The following is a 17,766-nucleotide window of genomic DNA, read 5'->3' on the forward strand; positions in this document are numbered from 1 at the left end:
CCTTCGAGTAAATTGGATGCTTATGTTGCTGGGATCCTATGACCCCAGCTGACTTCCTGCCCTTTGGGCAGGGGGCTGGACTCAATGATCTCCCGAGGTCCCATCCAGCCCTAATGTCTATGAAATCTGTCTATGAAATCATGAATGAAATGTACCAAAAGTAACTTGGGAGGTTTGAGCTTATGTCTGTGGGTGTCTAAGTATGCTGTCATTGTCTGCCTGTGCCCCATGCAGTCTCTTGGGCATTGTCTGACCCTTACTTGTAGGGACACTGTCAGGTTACTGGCATGTACTGAGCACTTTGGTCTTTTTACATTGTCTTTTCATTAGCACACGTGTTATAGGAGTGAGATTTGTAGAGTCTCCTCTCATTGGCAGCTGCTCAGGGCTAATGAATTCTAGCTTTGCCTTGCACAGCAAGCAGTCAGAGAGACATCTGTGGCATGACTCTCTAGTCTGAGCAGGGAGCCCTGTGACGGTCATTGTCTCTTGGCTGCCTCAATTGTGCCTGGTTTTCACTGTCTGCCCCATCCTTTCTTTTTGCCCATTCACAGCATGTGTGAGCAGAGCCTGGCTCTCTGCCAGCAGTTGCCATTTTTACAACTACTGTCGGGGGGAAGGTCATGGTCTGCTGCTCCAGGATCCTGCACCTGTAAAGATCCCTTTACCAGCTGATCGCCAGGGAAGACCTTTGCCTCTGAGTCTCTCTGCTATGATGCACTCTAAGCACACAGCCTCCATGCTGCAGCATGGACAGGACCAGTGTGCCTTTTGCCATGGCAGTGATGGCACAACATGGCAGATCATGGTCCCCTTAGCTTGATCTGTGATGCTGCAGCTTCAGAGCCTCTCTCAGGTGTGTCTGACACAGACAATGCCCAGGCCTCACTAAGATCGGTGGGGATTACTTATTTCTTTGAGGTGAGGATTTTGCTCTAAGTCTCTTGCCTTGCCCCTGTACTGTTCTGCTGCCAGGTGGCCAGAAACTGCCTTTTGTTGCAGCCAGGGCCTTTTACCTCTGAACACTGGCTCCCCAACAGGTGCCTGGTCCTTGCTCAAGCCTCTGTAGTTCTGTCCCTGGTGATAAATCAGAGGGCAAGTGTTTTTGGCTAGTCATTGAGGATTACTTCCAGCCATGTGGCTGACTGAGGAGCTTGCTCCTGGTCCCATTTTTGCCATGTCCTGAGAATCAGTGATGAGTCTGTGCCTCTGTGGGTTGGATTTAAGTGTCTGTCCAGCCCAGACTGAGGGTTCCATTGTGGCCAGTTCCAGTCATGGTAAAAGACAGACCTTGCCCTAGGGAGCTTGCATCCTGAGCTGTACAGCGGCACAGGCTTGGTGGTAGGGGGATGAGAACAGCATGATGCCTGATCTGCAGCCTGCCAGCACTGCCGGGTTGTGTCTGTGTGGGATTTTGCTGGGAAGCAATAAGGTAAAGGGACAAAGGGGAGTAGAATGAGGGGAGCTTGGAAGATGGGGAGTGTAAAGAGCCTGGTGGAAGGTGTTGGAGTCATTGGTAAAAGAGGGCCAGAGGTAAAACAATGGGTGCTGCCACCAGCCTCCAGATGGCTCTGCTACTCCAGATGGCTCACATAATGCCTCTGGCAGGATGTGGGAGTAGTCTGCCCCACATGGATCTGGATGTGGAGGCAGTGGGTCAGCAAGGGGCATATGTCTGATCATGCTTCCCCCCAGTGTGACTTTACGTGCAGCCTAAACTCCTGCTGTTATAGCTGCAAAGCTGGATTTCTGCAGGTGTAACTCAGTTTCTGTGTCCCCTGTGTTGCTCCACTACAGTTGAGGTGGGTAGTGAGGCAGGTGCTGAGGCGCATGGCCGTGTTCCACTAACTGCATTGGACGGGATGAAGGGAGAGGTCACATCAGCCTGCACTGCTGGCCTGTGCCCTGCTGTGAGGTGCTGTGAAAGGAGAATGCTGTACTGTCCTGCTTTGCCTTACAGTTGGATCTGCCCATTCTTAACAAGAGGCCCCAATCGCTGCTGCAGCTGGTGAGTGCAGGATTTTTTTTTAAGGTGCGGGGGACAGGTAGGGCAGCCATGGGGGCTTCTCCTGCAGCTCCTCTGGCTGTGCCTGGCTCTGCCCCAGTGTGGGTAGGTGTGGGAGAGGCCCCCATGGCTGCCCTGTCTGGCCCCCATCCCCGCTTGGCTCCAGCCTCCTGGCACTTTAAAAGGAGGGCTGCATGGCTATGCTGGACTATTCCCGGGGCGCACCTCTGAAGCCTTTTGAAACATTTCCACAATGATTTGGATGGTTTGGTTTTGTTTCGGAGATGTTTCAGAGCTTTCCGTTTCATTTCGTATTCAGTGTTTTGGGCACCAAAACGGGCTGAAGCACCTCCAAAATGAAACGGCTACTGAAATTTTCACAAAGCCCAAGTGTCCAGCCATCACCTAAGATTTAAAGGGACTGACTCCTCCAGATGCTCTTTCCAACTCTTCCCCCCCTCCCCCCAGCATCCCATTTAGCTGGTTTTAGTCCTCTTCACCCATTTCCCCCCCCCTCCCCCCCCATGGACAGGTCTAGAATTTTGAAAAGGGGGTGCAGATAGTGAGGTGCATCATCACCTATAAAACAACACATTTTCTCCAGCTAAAAATAAACTAGAAGCTTCACTGATCTGCCAGGGACCTACAGCTGTAGTAATGAGTTTAAATGAAGCAAAAACAAATAACTTCATTGGAATGAATTCAAAACAGCCTGCAGGGCTGTGAATAACAGCTTAATTCCCAGGAGCAGCTAACAGACAGCAGAATGGCAGCACAAAGATTAGTTTGATCAGTGGAACATCAAGTTCATTACGAAAAAAGAGAGGGTCATTAATACCTGTAGAAAAAGCATTTAGAAAGGATCAGGTAGATGACAATGAGCCATGAAGTCAATTGACTCCCTCAGCACTAAATAGAATAGAATAGAAATGCTGCTGCCACTGCCAGGCAGTTGGTTTTAAACTGTGGGTAGAGCAGGAATCAAAGAGGGGTGCAGCTGTACCAGTGTACCTCCCTGGATCTGCCCCTACTTCTCCCCACTTCCCTCCCTTTCTTCCTGCATTGCAAACTCTGGACTGCACCAGCAGGCACTACCAATGGACAGCGAATCCATGAGTGCTGGCGTTGCTGTGACGCATCTCTGCAATAAACACCCTTTATCACAGAGGTTGGAAATCATTCTGCCAGATGCCCCATGCCCTGGGTCATGCTGAATCCTGAGATGGGTATAGATGAAGATGAAGGTAAATCTCTCCCCACCACCCCAGCCAGTCCTGTCTGAAGAGTGAGTTGCATTTCCTTTTGCAGCTGCATTCTGCTGGGACTGTGTGGAGGTAGATGCCTGTGGGAAGCAGTGCAGCCTGGTCTGGGTCAAAGACCGGGTTGATACCCTGGAAGCATGGGCCTCCCAGAGCCGTTCTGGAGGAGGGTGGAGAGACTTAGACTCCGGAGCTGGTGGGAGGAATCTGGGAGGGCTGGTGGTGCTGTTGGGAGACTGTCTCAAGTGTGGGGGAACCAGCAGCCTGCAGGCCCCAGGGGAAATGGATGGCTGCATCCAGGGCAGACCAGTGATTTCAGCCTTTCATTCAGGGGGCTGTCACGGTGGTCTTTCTCAGTTAGCAAGGACGGAGAGAGGCTATGTTCTAGCCCAGTTCAGAGCTAACCTAGGTTTGAAGGGGTAAAACCCTAGAGCAGCTGGAACCATCAGCTGGCCAGAAAGGAGAAGGTGCTTGGGGGATGGGAGCAGTAACTGGCACTAGGTGGCGCCCTCAACACACCTATCGCCTGCCCGTAACTCTCCGCTTATGTGATGGGCAGCGTCAGAGCGGGGCTGCAGGACTCCCCAGCACCCCTCTGGGCTTTAGTCATGCTGGGCTCTCCTGTAGAGCCACTGCTGGGTGTGCAGTGCACTATCCTTGCTGTCTGAGAGGTGAGCTCAGCATGGTATCCAGGACTCCATTCTATCCCTGCCAACAGCCCATTCTTTGTGCTGCAGCTAGCACCATGGGACACGCCCCTCCCTCCAGGAGGCTGCTTTCTGATAGCCATCTTCAGCCTGATGGAAGCCCCCTGGCAGACCTGCGCCATTGGTGCTCTCTCTTCCCTAAGGGGAAGGCCAGGACATCTTGGCTCTGGACAGCTCAAGCAGGAGCTGTTTGCTTTAGATTTTAATGTGCCAAGAGGTTACGCAGCAGGTGCTTTCTACTGAGCTCCTTTCCCTGTGATGAAAGGGCCCAGAGCCCCTCTGGGCAGGGAACCCTTACCAGAGCACTCTTCTGTGTTCACAGGGAGAAGCTGAGTCTTTCCAGCTGTGTTTGTACTGCATGGAGGACACAGCTCTTCCTCTGTGCTCCTGTCCACTGGAGCCTGGTTTAAGAGCCTGCTCAGCTGAAATGAACAAGGGTGGATGCCTGATTTGGTGGCTGTTTGCTAATCTGCCGGCTCAGTGATGCCTCTATCACGCTGGCTTACACTTGGAAGGTTTTTCCCCAGCCATCAGTTCTGGCCAATGCAAAGGGCTCTTGATCAGGAGATGCAGGACCAGCACTTGTGGCTCTCAAGCATGCTTCCCTTGGACCAGTTTGCTCCCCCACCCCAGTGGTGACAATGGTAAACTGATCTTCTCAGAGGGTGTTCACTTGTAGAGATGCTGGCCATGAGCTGAGGAAATAGGGAGGGACAGAGGAGCAGGGGCTGCCGTTCTACCTGCCTCAGCACTGAACTAGTTCAAGAATTGTGTGATGTACCTGTGATAGCAGGGCCTAGGCTCAGGGTCTTGGATACCCCATTCTGTCTCATGTAGAACACAAAACTGAGGGGACTTTGGGTGAAAGTGAAGAGTTGGAAAAATCTGAACTGACAGAAGTGCTTTTCCTCATAGTGTAATACCAGAGTGTGGGGCTTGGTACCCAGGTATTGGAGGCTGGATTTCTTGTTTAATGCTTTAAAACGTGGGAGGAGATGGTGTTCATGCTTTTCGTCTTCAACTGATCTCTCTAGTATGGTCAGGAGAGAACCTACTGCAGGGACAGATTATCTTACTTGCTTGGAAGTCTCTGTACTGCCTTCTGGCCAGCACCACATGACTTCCTTACAGATTAGATTTGGGTGAGGTGGACACTGATTCCACCAGAAAGCAGGGCCCCTTGCTGGCCTAATTGATTTGTTTTGCCAGTGGAAGGCTTGCCTATGCTGCTTCAGTAGCACAGGATATGGGTGGGGAGCAGCTGAAAGAAGTAGCTTGCTTCTTGCTGCTTCACTAGAGCATCAGGACAATGAGCCTTTTAAATCTAGGGTATAACAGTAATGCTACCTCCTCTTCCTCCCTGATGTCCTGATCCTGCCCTGACTTGGGAATAAAGTTGCTGCACTATGGTGGGCGCTTCTCCATGGCCCTGAGACCAGGATTGGATGCTAGGGATTGTCAGTATGGGCATGGGAGTGGGGAAGGGGATGAGGCCAAAGGGATGAAGGCCTAGCTCTAGTGAGAAAAGCAAGCCCCAGGCCTGTGTGCATCAGGCCAAACAATCCCAGAGGCCTAGAGTCTGCGGGACCACTGACTCTGTGATCCAGAAATGTCTGGCTCCCTGCACCTAATCACTACCTGCTCCTTGGTTGTGGTCAGGAGCACACTTGTCAGACCTGGCATCTGTTGGGCTGTGGTATGTGCCTAGAAAAGAGTCTGATGATCCCTTTGCTTAAGACATCCCAGTCCTCTGGGGAGAAAACTAGTGAAGTCACAGTGGGCACAGACAAGTCTGGCTCTAGCATGCAGGTGGACTGTTGGCACTCTTAGAGACCTTAGTAGTCCAACCACTTCCTCTGGGAAGAGTGGCCTTTGGAGGAACCTTGGGGTTAAAGTAATGCCAGCAAGTCCATTGGCTCTTGCCAACTCTTGGGTTGTCTTATGATTTGGGGTTTAGTGTGGAGTACTCAGAGGCTGAGGAATGATTGTGAAAGGAAGAAACAGAGAGTTTGATAGCATCCTTTAACTACCTGAAGGGTGGTTCCAAAGAGGATGGAGCTAGATCGTACTCAGTGGTGACATGACAGAAGAAGTGATGGTCTCATGCTGCAGCAAAGGAGGTTTAGGTTCAATATTAGGAAAAACTTTTTCACTAGGAGGGTGGTGAAGTACTGGAACAGGTTACCTAGAGAGGTGGTGGAATCTCCATCTTTGGAGGTTTTTAAGGCCTGGCTTGACAAAGTCCTGGCTGGGATGATCTAGTTGGGGATGGTCCTGCTTTGAGCAGTAGTTTGGACTAGATGTGACTTCCTGAGATCCTTTCCAACTCTCATTTTCTGTAATTCTATGATTTTCCCTTTGCTGCCTTCTGGTGCACCAGAAAGACCTGGAACTTCTTTAAGACGAAGTTTTGCTTGCTCTTTCATGTCAGGAATGCTGAGGCTGGCAGGTCTCTGCTTTGCAGAGTGGTGATGCTGCAAGAGCACAAATTTCAAGACGAGTTTCTAGTTGCCCTGCAACATTCTTCAAAGGAGCCTTTTGCAGCAGAGCACTGGGAGGTGCCTGCTCCTCTAAGAGGGCAAGCAGCCTAAGAGGCTGCTTGCAGGTGGCAGAGGGGAGCTAATGAGAGACCAGAAGGGCTCAGGCTGGAATTGTATAAGCCCAGAGCCTGTACTGGTCAGGGAGTCTTTCCCCACATTCAAGAAGTGAGCAGCTCTTGGCTGCAGGGTAGCAGGGCTCTTGAAGGGACCTGGATTTAGGTAAACTGCTTTACAGGCCTTGGAAGAAAGGCAAGTGCCCTGGGCAGAGAGAGGCTGGATTATAGGCAAGTGGCCTTTGTTTTATGTTAACTATGGAGGATTGAGGTGCCTACCAGAGGGTCCAAGAGCCCAAGAGAGCTGAGTGTATAGGCTAGGGAATAGCCCTGGGCAGGAAGATAACCCTCTAGAAGATGAAAAAACATTGCCCTCTTCAAGGGGCAGAGAGCTGTTTCAGCTGCTATTTGTGTTTCTATTGTAACCCAGAGGCTTATAATTTGTTCCTGTTTACTCTGGTGGTTTGGGTTGGGACTGTATGGGAGGTTTCAGAGGTCCCATTAGTGCCCGAGTGGCACGCAACTGCCTTGAGACACGCCAGGAGCAGATTCAAGGCCTGAGCTATTGTTGAGCCCCAAGAGGCGTGGAGTGCGGGAGCACAGTGAGATACAGGCCAGTGACCTGGCGCCTAAGAAGACATACGGGGGCTAGGGGCCTGGTGACTGTAAGTAATAGATTGAAGCTAGTGCCTCAAAGCCAAGTCCAATGCAGTGGGCCTAAGCTAGTAGGCCTAGCAAAAATAAAGGGGTAGAGACTGATGAGGCCAAGGCCCTGACAACCATGTTACTGCAACATCCACAGGGCTTGGGGTGTGGTGTAGGGGATGAAAAGGAGCTACACACTTTGCCCTTAAGGCTACATGTACAATACAGGAGCTTAGTCTGGCCGAGGGAGACTTATCAAACCTGAGGGCTGGATTCATAGAGTCATTGATTTGTAAGGGGCTGGAAGGGACCTTGCAAGATTGAGTCCAGCTCCCCTGCACTAGGCAGGACAGACAACTGGGGGTCAGATGACCCCAGCAAATTGATCATCTAGTCTTCTCTTGAAGATTTCCAGGGTAGATGATTGCACCACCTCTGGGGGGAGTTTATTCCACAGTCTGTACACCCTAACTGTGAAGAAGTTTTTCCTAGTGTTAAGGCTGAAACAGTCTTCCAGGAGTTTGTGGACATTACTCTTGGCTTTCCCCAAGGGTGTCCTGGTGAACAGTTGTTCACCGAGCCCTTGATGTATTCCCCTGATGTAGCGGTAAGCTGCTATAAAGTCCCCTCTCAGCCTTCTTTTTTTGGGGCTGAAGAGACCCAAGTCCCTCAGCCTTTCCTCTTAAGGCTTGCCTTGCAAGTCTCTGATCACATGGGTGGCTCTTCTCTGGACTTTCTCAAGCTTTTCCACATCCTTTGTTGAAGTGCAGCATTCAGAACTGGATGCAGTACTTCAGCTGCAGTTTCCCCAACACTGAGTAAAGTGGAAGAATCACTTCCTTGGTTTTGCTTGAGATGCATCGGTTGATGCATGCCAGACTATTGTTTGCCCTGCTGGCTACAGCATCGCACTGCTGGCTCATGTTCATGCTGTGGTCTATTATTACCCCCTAGGTCCCTTTCAGTCATGGTGTTAGTCAGTTTGGCGCCACTGAGCCTGGAAGTATGTTGGGGATCATCCCCAGATGAAGTTCAACATTGAGAAGTGTCAAGTGCTCCATCTGTTTCTGGTCTATCCAACTTGCCAGCCTATCTAGTTCTGCCTATATCTGCAGCCTGTTTTCCAGCATGACTCTGCTCCCCCATAACTTGGTGTTGTCCATGAACTTGGCCAGTGAGCTTTTCACCCCCATATCCAAATCATTGATAAAGATGTTGAAAAGCACTGGACCAACCACGGACCCCTGAGAAACACCACTGGCCACTTCTTGCCAGGACGACACAGATCCGTTCATTAGAACTCTCTGGGTCCTACCCTGCGGCCAGCTTCCTACCCTCCTAAATGTCAAGCAGTTAAGCCCACAATCCTCCCAATTTTCCCATAAGAACATCATGGGATACCAGATCAAAGGCCTTTTGGAAGTGTAGGTGTACAGTATTGACCTTGTCTCTCTTATCCAGGTGGCGAGTTACCTGGTTGTAGAAGGAGATGAGGTTGGTAAGACAAGACCTGCCAGGACAGCCATGCTGGCTGTTGTTCAGAATCCTACCTTCTGCAAGCGTTATCACACGTAGACTCCTTAATGAGTTTTTCCAGGATTTTCCCTGGGATAGAAATTAGGCTAACTGGCTTATAGTTGCCCACATCCTCTCTCCTCCCCTTTTTTGAAGATGGGCACAACATTGGCCCTCTTCCAGTCTTCAGGGACCTCCCCTGAGTGCTGAGAGTTTTGGAAGAGTTTAAGTTCATCCAGTCCTGCTGACTTATAAATGGCTAACTTTTTTCTAACTGATCACGCACCAGTTCAACGTCAGCAGTAGGAAGGAAGTCAGACCCACCATGCCCATTCTGAAACTTATCTAGTATGATTTTCCCCTTTAGTCCAGTGAAATACTGAAGCAAAGTAGTCATTCAGGAGTTCAGTTTTCTCCTGAGTGTCAGTAACCAGCTGCCCTGAGTTGTTAAGCAGTGGGCCCATGCTTCCATTTGTTTTCCTCCCGTTTCCTACATACCTAAAGACGGACTTCTTCTTTCCTTGATTTCTGTTGCTAGTTTAAATTCAATTACCGCCTTAGCCTTTCTAACCTGCTCCCTACAAGTGTGGGCCATTGTCGTATAGTCCTTCTTAGGGACTGTCCCAAGCTTCCATTTTTTTGTATGCCTCTTTTTAGGAGGACCATGATATCCCTATTAAGCCAAAAGGATTTACCAGCCCTTCTGCTACCTTTCACCTGCATGGGAATGGACTTCTTTTGTGCATAGAGGTTTGTGTCCTTGAGGAACAACCACTCTTCATGCACCCCTTTCACATTTGGTCCTTGGTGTCGCAGCGCTTCGCCTACTATTGCCTTGAGCGTGTTGAAATTTCCTTTTTTGAAGTCCAAAACTTCAACCCTAGTAGCTGATTTGCCTGCCTTGCGACACAGTGAACATGACGGTTTCGTGTTCGCTGTCGCCTGGGCTATCCTCTATATTCAAGTTGGTCGCTGGATTGTCTCCTTTGGCCAAGACGAAGTCTAGGAGAGTGTTACCTCTGGTTGCCTCATGCACTTCCTGAGTCTTGGGTAGAGCTCTTTGATACAGGTCAGGAAGCAATGTGACCAATCTGACTTAGCCGGGTGTTCCTCTCAAGGGATGTCTGGGTAATTGAAGTCACCCATGATGACCATGTCCTGTGTGCACGTGGCCTCTGACAGTTTTTTGAGAGGACTCCAGATCAAGCTCCTCCCCCTTGTTTGGTGGTCTGTGGTATACACCTACAGTTAGGTCTCTCTCACCACACCTTCCCCATAGTTTGACCCAGGGGGTTTTGAGCCGTTCTTCTTTGGAGCCAATATTGTTGGCCTCCAAGGAGAGAGAGCTCCACCTCCACCTTTCTTCCATACTTGGTCCCTTCCATGTAGGGTGTAGCCCTCTGGCTACGTTTCAGTCATGTGAGGAGTCCCACCAGGTTTCCATAATCTCTGCTAGATGGTAGTGCCCACTGGAGAGTAGGAGGGCTAGCTCCTCCTCCTTTTTCCTCATGCTCCTAGCATTAGTGTATAGGCACCTGAGTCTTCCAGTTGAGATCCTTGATTTCCTGTCATGGTGAGGGAGAACCATTCCTTCAGCTCTTGCAAGAGTGGCTCTCCTAGTGTCCCCAACTTTGGAGCTTTCTTGTGTGCCAGTTTTTTGGGTTGGAAGTCCCACCCCTAACCCCTCTGACCTTTGCCACCAAAAGTCCCTCCTCCTGCCCCGGGAAGAACTACTTTGGGGAAGAGGGTTTGCCATCTTAGGGGGAAAAAAAAAACCAAACACCCATAATAATATATTTTAATATAATTTTAAAAATATATTTTTGTCCTGGTTTGTGCTGTATATGTAGAAGTGATTGCATAATAGCTTAAAATGCAGTCTTACTCATATACTGTGTGGGGTGTGCAAGGGTGTTGTGGGGTACGGGTGCGTGGTGTGGGGTTTGTGGGGATGTGTGGGTATGGGAACCACGTGGTGCAGAGTGGCTGCCAGGTGGGCAGGAAAGTGGGGGAGGGGGGGTGAGGAGGGTGTGTGGAAGTGAGTGAGAGTGTGGGACCTACACCAATGTCCTGGAGCCAGCACCAGTGGGGCCCAGAATGGGGCAGTAGGAGCATGGAGGGGGCTAGCAGGGGTCTATGGCAGGTGTTCCCAACCTTTTTATACTGCGGACCTGCAAACTGTCTAATTTACATCTTTAAATTTAATTAACATATTTCAATGTATTTATATAGGGAAGTGGGGTTGTGAGGATTGGATTGGGTTGGGGCATTGGGGGACCTGACCCTGCAGTGGAGGGGGCTGCACAGGCAGTGGCCCGGGAGGACCCAGCTGGGGCTCCCTGGGAAGAAGGGGCTTTGCTGCCTTTCCTAGGAGCAAGTAGCAGAGCTGCCTTGCTGTCTTCTGCCTCAGGCATTTCCCTGCCTGCATCCCCCTGCTCCCATCCGTGGATGGGGCTGGGGGGTCCTGCCCAGCCTGGTGCGGGCCCTGGTACCTGGTGTGTGAGCATCACCTTGCTGGGTGCGGCCATTCCAGCAGGAGTGGGCTGGGACACGCATAGCCAAGTCCCTCCCTCCTGGGGCTGTCCCACCACCTGCATGCAACTGCCAGTGGCGAGGAGCCACAGACTGGAGGCCAACCTGCCAGGCTGCAGCCTGATGGTTGGGAACCCCTGGGCTATGGACCAGGGCTGGGCTGCACCAGCAGAGAGAAGAGAGCTGGACCGGCTCCATAGAGCACCTGTTGGCTGGGACACTGTGCTCCTGCCACCCCGCTCTGGTTCCTACCAACACGGGCTCTGTGCTTTTGTCTGGCTTCTGTGCACCAGCTCACTCCAAGTCCCACCAGTTCCGGCCCTGTGGTACAGGTGGGGACGAGCGCAAGCAGCCCCGACCCTGTGCACCCTGCACTTGCCCATCTGTGCTGAGTAGCGGTGGCAGGGAACAAACTGCTGCTCAGTGCAGGGCAAAAGCAGCCCTCCCTCCTGTGGCCAGAACTCCCTGCGGCAGCTGCTTAGAGCCCACCAGGGGATGTCTTGCCTCTCCTCAGTGTCACTGCTGCCCTGTGGGGCAGTGGTGGCAATGAAGAGCAAGCGGAGGCAGTGGGAGGGGGAGATGCCACTTTTCTCCTGTGCTGAGCAGCAGTTTGTTCCCTGCCACTGCTGCTGAGCCTGGGCCCCGCATTGGACCCCAGTTCACCCATCAGGCTGAGTGGCAGCAGCCACTGGGCACAAACTGCTGCTCATTGTAGAGGAAAGTGCCACCCCCCACCCCTGCTTGCTGCTGCTGGGCAGTGTTTGCTGTGGCTGTGCTGGGCAGCACAGAGCTCACGGTGAAGGAGCCACACCACACTGCAGCGCAGACTCAGGGCAGGCAGCCATGGCAAACACTGCTGGGGGGCAGGGCTGGGTGGGCCTTTCTATTGCATGAACCTGCTGTGGCTTCCCCTGGGTCCTACTGCCCCCACTCCTGTCTTTTTGACAGGCACCCAGGGCAGATAAATATAACTTTCTAAATTTTTTTTTTTTTTTTTTTTTAAGGGGACCCATAGACTGGATAGAATGGCCTGGTAGGCTGGATTTGGCCCACGGGACATATTTTACCTACCCCTGCCCTAGGGCATGGGCTGGGCAGGAGCTGCAGGGCCACTAGGGGGTATCACAGCCACCCTATGGCCACAAGACGTGTCATACCCTTCTTAGTGAGTTACCCTCCCCCAACCCCGAAGAGGGACAGAGTTCTTCATAGTTCATAGAAGAAGTAGGGTTGGAAGGGACCATCAGGTCCGACTCCCTGCCCTGGGCAGGAAAGAAAACCAGGCTCAAATGACCCCATCCAGGTAGATGTCAAGCTTCCTCTTAAAGACCCCCAGGGTAGGAGCCAGCACCACTTCCCTTAGAAGTTGGTTCCAGATCCTAGCTGCCCTGACTGAAGTAGTGCCTCCTGATGTGTAGTCTAAACCTACTCTCTAACAACTTCTGGCTGTTATTCCTTGTTACCCTTGGGGGCTCTTGGGGGAACAAGGTCTCTTCCAAACCCTACTGGTTCTCCCCCAGTGAGCTTATAGACAGCCACCAGGTCCCCCCTCAGCCTTCTCTTGTGGAGGCTGAACAGGTTAAGGTCCTGTAGCCTCTCTTCTTAGGGTCTGCCCTGCTGTCCCTGGATCCTGTGAGTAGCCCTCATCTGGACCCTCTCAATGTTGTCCACATCCCTCCTGAAGTGTGGTGCCCAGAACTGGATGCAACTCCAGCTGCGGCCTGACCAGTGCCACACAGAGGGGGAGGATCACCTCCTTGCACCTGCTCAAGATGCATCTGTGGATGCATGACAAGGTGCGGTTGGCCTTCCTAAGTGCCTCTCCACACTGCTGGCCCATGTTCATCTTGGAGTCAGTAATAACTCCAAGATCTCTTTCTGCCACTGCAGTCTCATGAAGGGAGTTTTCCCAGCTTTATAAGTGTGCTGCTGGTTCCTACTGCCCAAGTGCAGCACCCTGCATTTGTCAGTATTGAAACTCATCCTATTTTCATTAGCCCACCACTGTAACATGTCCAGGTCCCACTGTTATCTGTCCTTCCCTACTAGCATGCCCACCTCACCCCAAATCTTGGTATCATCATCAGATTTAAACAGGCTACTTTTCACCCCATCATCCAAGTCACTAATAAAGAAATTGAACAGTGCGGGCCCAAGGACCGAGCCCTGGGGGGACTCCACTGCCCACTTCCCTCCAGGTCAAAAAAGACCCGTCCACCACCACTCTCTGAGTACGACCCCTCTGCCAATTTGTGACCCATCTGACTGTGTAGGCATCAATGCCACAGTCGCTTAGTTTTTTAATGAGAATGGGGGTGGGAGACAGTGTCAAAGGCCTTCCTGAAGTCCAGAAAGACTACACCCACGGCAACACCTGCATCCATTGCTTTTGTGACCTGATTGTAGAAGGCAATCAGGTTGGTCTGACAGGACCTCATGGCTTTGATATTCTTGCTATTCCTGTAGTTTAAAACACTGTTCAGTGCCCCATCTTGCAAGGCTTCCCTGTTCTTCACAAAGATGTGGAAAGAACAGATGACCCATTTTATCAACCTTTTAGCCAGTCACTCTCAAGCCCACACTGGAGTTTTGCTTCAAGTTGATGGGCTCTGAACTGCTGGACGTTGTCATGTCTCTAGAGTGCCCAAGCCAATGGGCCTAGTGCCATTCAGTGCTTCCCCAGTACAAGTAATAACGGGTGCAGAACTGGTGTCAGTGACGGGCTTCCTGCCCTGGACATCTGGTGCCAGAAGCTAAGGCAAGACAGAGAGCAAGGGCTGATTCCAGAAGAGTGCGGTGGCTGCGGCTGGATTGCACCACTTCTGGGTCCTGGTTCTGTAGGCCAAGGGCTCAAGACCCAGGCACTTCCAGTTGTTCCTTCTTCCCCAGGAAGAGCTTACCCAGCATCCAGGCTGGCAGGTGTTTCTAAAACCTTTGAGTTATATTTGCAACTGTTACTGGTTTCGCTGTTGGATCCCCTCCCCCACTCCCACACACCTTGGCCTCTTCCACAGCTGCCTGCATAGGCTCCTGTTAGTTTACGGGGCCATTCCAGGGCAAAAGGCAGACAAAACAGATAAGATGGTTTCTTCCTGACCAAGATAATGGAGACTGCACAAAGGGCACAAGATAAAAGGAACTGAGTGCAGACAGGGCTTCCGGCCTCTGCTCCCTCATGCTGCGTGCCATGTTCCTAGAGTGTCTGCTTTTCCCAGGCTGGAAGATGAGGGCTTAGAGCTGGATCAGGAGCCAGTGCCAGTGTCCTTGTGTGTATGCCACCCTCATTGATTACAGGGCTGTATTGATAATAGGCCTGATTTTTGGCAGTGGTGGCCTGCGAGTAGTTTGCGAGGCATTGCAGCTCTGGGGATGCTGCAGGGGTGTAGAGATAGCCTAGCAGCAGTATGCTGGGTGGGTTCTAGGGTCCTGGGAACTTTGAGTCACTGTGTTAATGCTATAGGGTGCACACATCTGTCCTTGCTGAGCAGTAGGGTGGATTGTGCCAAGCTGGGGGACTGGGAGGTGTAGATTTCGCGTGGAGTAGGCAGATAGCCAGTCGCAAGATTCTCCAGTACTCACTTTTTATACCAGGAGCCAGATAGAAAGTGCTTCCCTGAGGAGAGTGTAGCTTGAGTGGGTATAATATGGCCTGTGGGCCTGATCTGGCCCATGGAGAGACTTTTCCCAGCCTGCAGTGGGTTCCTTGGTTTTGCCTAGCCCAGGTGCTGTCTGGCCTGTGTTGTGTCCCGCTGCCCCCTGGGCACACAGTGGAGTGGGTGGCTCCACAGCTGGACTTCCTTTCTGGCTGCTGCTGCCTCTGGCCCTGACTGCCTGGTACTGGCAGGGACGTGCAGGCACAGCCCTGTCCCTGGCCCACCCTGTGCCTGCTCCAGACTTGCCCCGGTGGAGCAGGCTGGCTCTGGGCCAGCTGGAACCTGTGCATGCAGCCCTGCCCCTGGCCTGCCCCATGCCTGTTTCAGACTTGCCTGCCCATGCTGAGCAGCGGCAGCAATGGCGGTGGCCAGGCAGAAGCTGCTGCTAGGCCCAGGAAAAAACAGCCCATCCCCCTCACTGCTGCCAGGCCCTTCTTGCTGTTGTTGCCCAGAGCCCACCAGGCTGCCCTGCGGCTCCTCTGCACTGCCACCACTACCCTTCTGGGTGGCCCAAAGGTGGTCTTGATGGCAGCCTCAGGGCAGCTGCAGCATGGGCTCTGGGCAGCTGCAGCAAGAAGAACCCGGCAGTGGTGAGGGGGAGGCGACCGCTTTTCCCCCACGCTGAGCAGCAGCTTCTTTCCTGCTGCTGCTTGGCATGGGCGGACAGACTGGGGATGGGGCTGTGTGCTGCGCAGGTTCCAGCTGTTCTACTCCAGCTCAGGCGAGTTGAGTAGGCATGGGGTGGGCTGGGCTTGGGGCCAGTGCTGTGATTGGTGGTGGTAAGAAAGTGCTGACTGGCCCACAACAGCTCCCCAGAACTGCCTATGTGGCCTGTGTGCCTGAATAATTGCCCTCCCTGATGTAGCTGTTGTTGGGGCCCTCTCCTCGTGGCCATCTGGGCTGCTGTCAGCAAGGGAGCTCCCTGCAGGCTTTCCTGCAGGACAGTCCAAAATCCTATCCCTACTTGGACTTGCTGTATGCTGCCAGGTGTCTCCTTTGGCCTTTCATAGCTGCTGTTCTTGCCTTCCCTCACTCAGACTTTTGGGGCCTGCTGCTTTGGGACAGGTCCTGCTGCAGATCCCAGGCCCTGCTGCTGTGGGGTAGGGTTCCCACCTGAAAATAATTCTTGGGGGTCTAAGAAGTGACCCCCAATTTCCCCCTGCCTGCCCCTAGCCTCTTGGGAAGAGGCTTGGGGAGTGCCCATTTGTGGGTGCTGTTACCATGGAGGAGTCGCAGTGGCTCTGGCATGGTGGAATTCAGCTCTGTGAGTGCAGGGCCCCTGCAGTTGGGGCATGAGTGCAGTGATATCCGAGTGCCAGTCCATTTACTGTCTCAGGTTTGTACCCTGCCAGGAGAGTGGAGTCTGCTCCCTTTCCCATAGCGGTGCACAGGGCTGGCTGTGCCATATAGGCCCATATAGCTCAGGCCAGACACAGTCGGTCACTCCTGCCTGTAACTGCATCTCAGTCTTTACCTTCCCTGGTTTTATATTGTCACTGTAGGGGGCAGACTGGGTGCCAGCCTAGGGAACAGGATTCCCCCACTCCTACCCCAGCCAGTGTGGTGAAGGAAGCTTGTTAAATATAAAGCAAAGTGCAGAGGAGCAAGTTTTGGTCACTTAAAGACCAGGCTGGTGACTATGGGAAGACTTGAGCCTGGTCCAAAGAGCTGTGTGTGTTGCCGTTCTTGTGCCTGGTGGACATGCCCCTTGCTTGGCCCTTTGGGAGCTGTGGCAAAAGGCTTGCTCCTCTGTTGGTTGGGGAGGAGCCCAGGTCCCCAAGGCTCCTCTCTTGCCTTGGAGACCCTGAATCCAGATGCAGCTCAGGGTCCAAAGCACCTATGCATTTTGTCTCCAAATGCTTAGGTCATTTAAGAGGAACTTGTCCCCATCTAGCCACATATGGTCAGTAAGACAAGCCATGGTGACTCTGGGTGCTAGGTTCTAAGTACTCTGTCCTCACTGGCCACGTCTGGAGTACTGCAGGGGCTGGAGGGCTGGCTGCTTCTCTGTAGAGTAGGCAGCAGGAGCCAGCACCTCCTAGCTAGTAGAAAGCAACAGGACTGGAGCCCCTTGGAGGTGCCTGCAGAGCCTGTCCTCGGTGGAGGAAATGACTGAGATAAAGAGTTACAAAGAGCCTGTGTTGCTCCAGACTCCTGGGTTGAGTTTTCCATGTTGCATCTCTGGAAGCTCTGGCTTTTGTGCCACTGCACCAAGGCAGCAGTGTGGGCCGTGAAGACTAGCCCACTGGTAAGGTCTGACTAGCCTGCTCTCCTTACTGTTCATGTACAGTAGGATTTGTCAAAGGGGTGGAGAAGACATTGTTCTTCAGGAAGAAGTAGAAGTGATGCTATTGGGGGGGGAGGGGATGTATGGAGCATGGGCTCGTGCTCATCCTGCCTGTCTGTCTCTTGGTGCTCGATCCCTCATCCCAGTGCACCTGAGATGCTTGCAGTGCACAAACCTTTAGTTGTTTCTCTCTTCTTTCCACAGGACAAGAAGCTAAGGATCTTTGACCCAAGAGCCAAGCCTACTGCCTCACAGGTATTTCCTTCTTTTCTCTGTTGAACAGGGTTGGGATCAGTCAGTTTGCAAGCCCTGGAGAGGAAGGAGACACAGGAGCCCTGGTGATGGGCACACAGAAGAGCTTGACAAGCCTAGGGTTTTCCCAGGAGCTAGTACCCCAGTACCTGCCTGCAGGGAATTGTTGTTGCTAGAACTAGGGCCACTCTGGGTCTGACACCCCTGGTGCTCCTTCAAAGATCAGAGTAGACTGTGAACTTGCTGTTCAGGGCATGCCCTGGGGAGGAGGCCACTAGAGAAAATTCTTTCTGCCATGCTATTGGTACGGGGATAGCA

At 52.4% G+C, this 17,766-nt stretch overlaps 1 protein-coding gene across 1 annotated transcript in view; it reads left to right on the forward strand.

Annotated features, from left to right (window-relative positions):
- The window catches only part of CORO7 (coronin 7), a 195,211-nt gene that overhangs the window by 13,215 nt on the left and 164,230 nt on the right, over positions 1–17,766 (forward strand). The window contains exon 7 of the mRNA XM_019540157.1: positions 17,401–17,451. Within this exon, the coding sequence (XP_019395702.1) occupies positions 17,401–17,451 (51 nt within the window). The remainder of the gene's footprint in view (positions 1–17,400; positions 17,452–17,766) is intronic.

The sequence above is a fragment of the Crocodylus porosus genome, unplaced genomic scaffold, assembly GCF_001723895.1.
Source record: "Crocodylus porosus isolate Cpor-Errol unplaced genomic scaffold, CroPor_comp1, whole genome shotgun sequence".
NCBI lineage: Eukaryota > Metazoa > Chordata > Crocodylia > Crocodylidae > Crocodylus > Crocodylus porosus.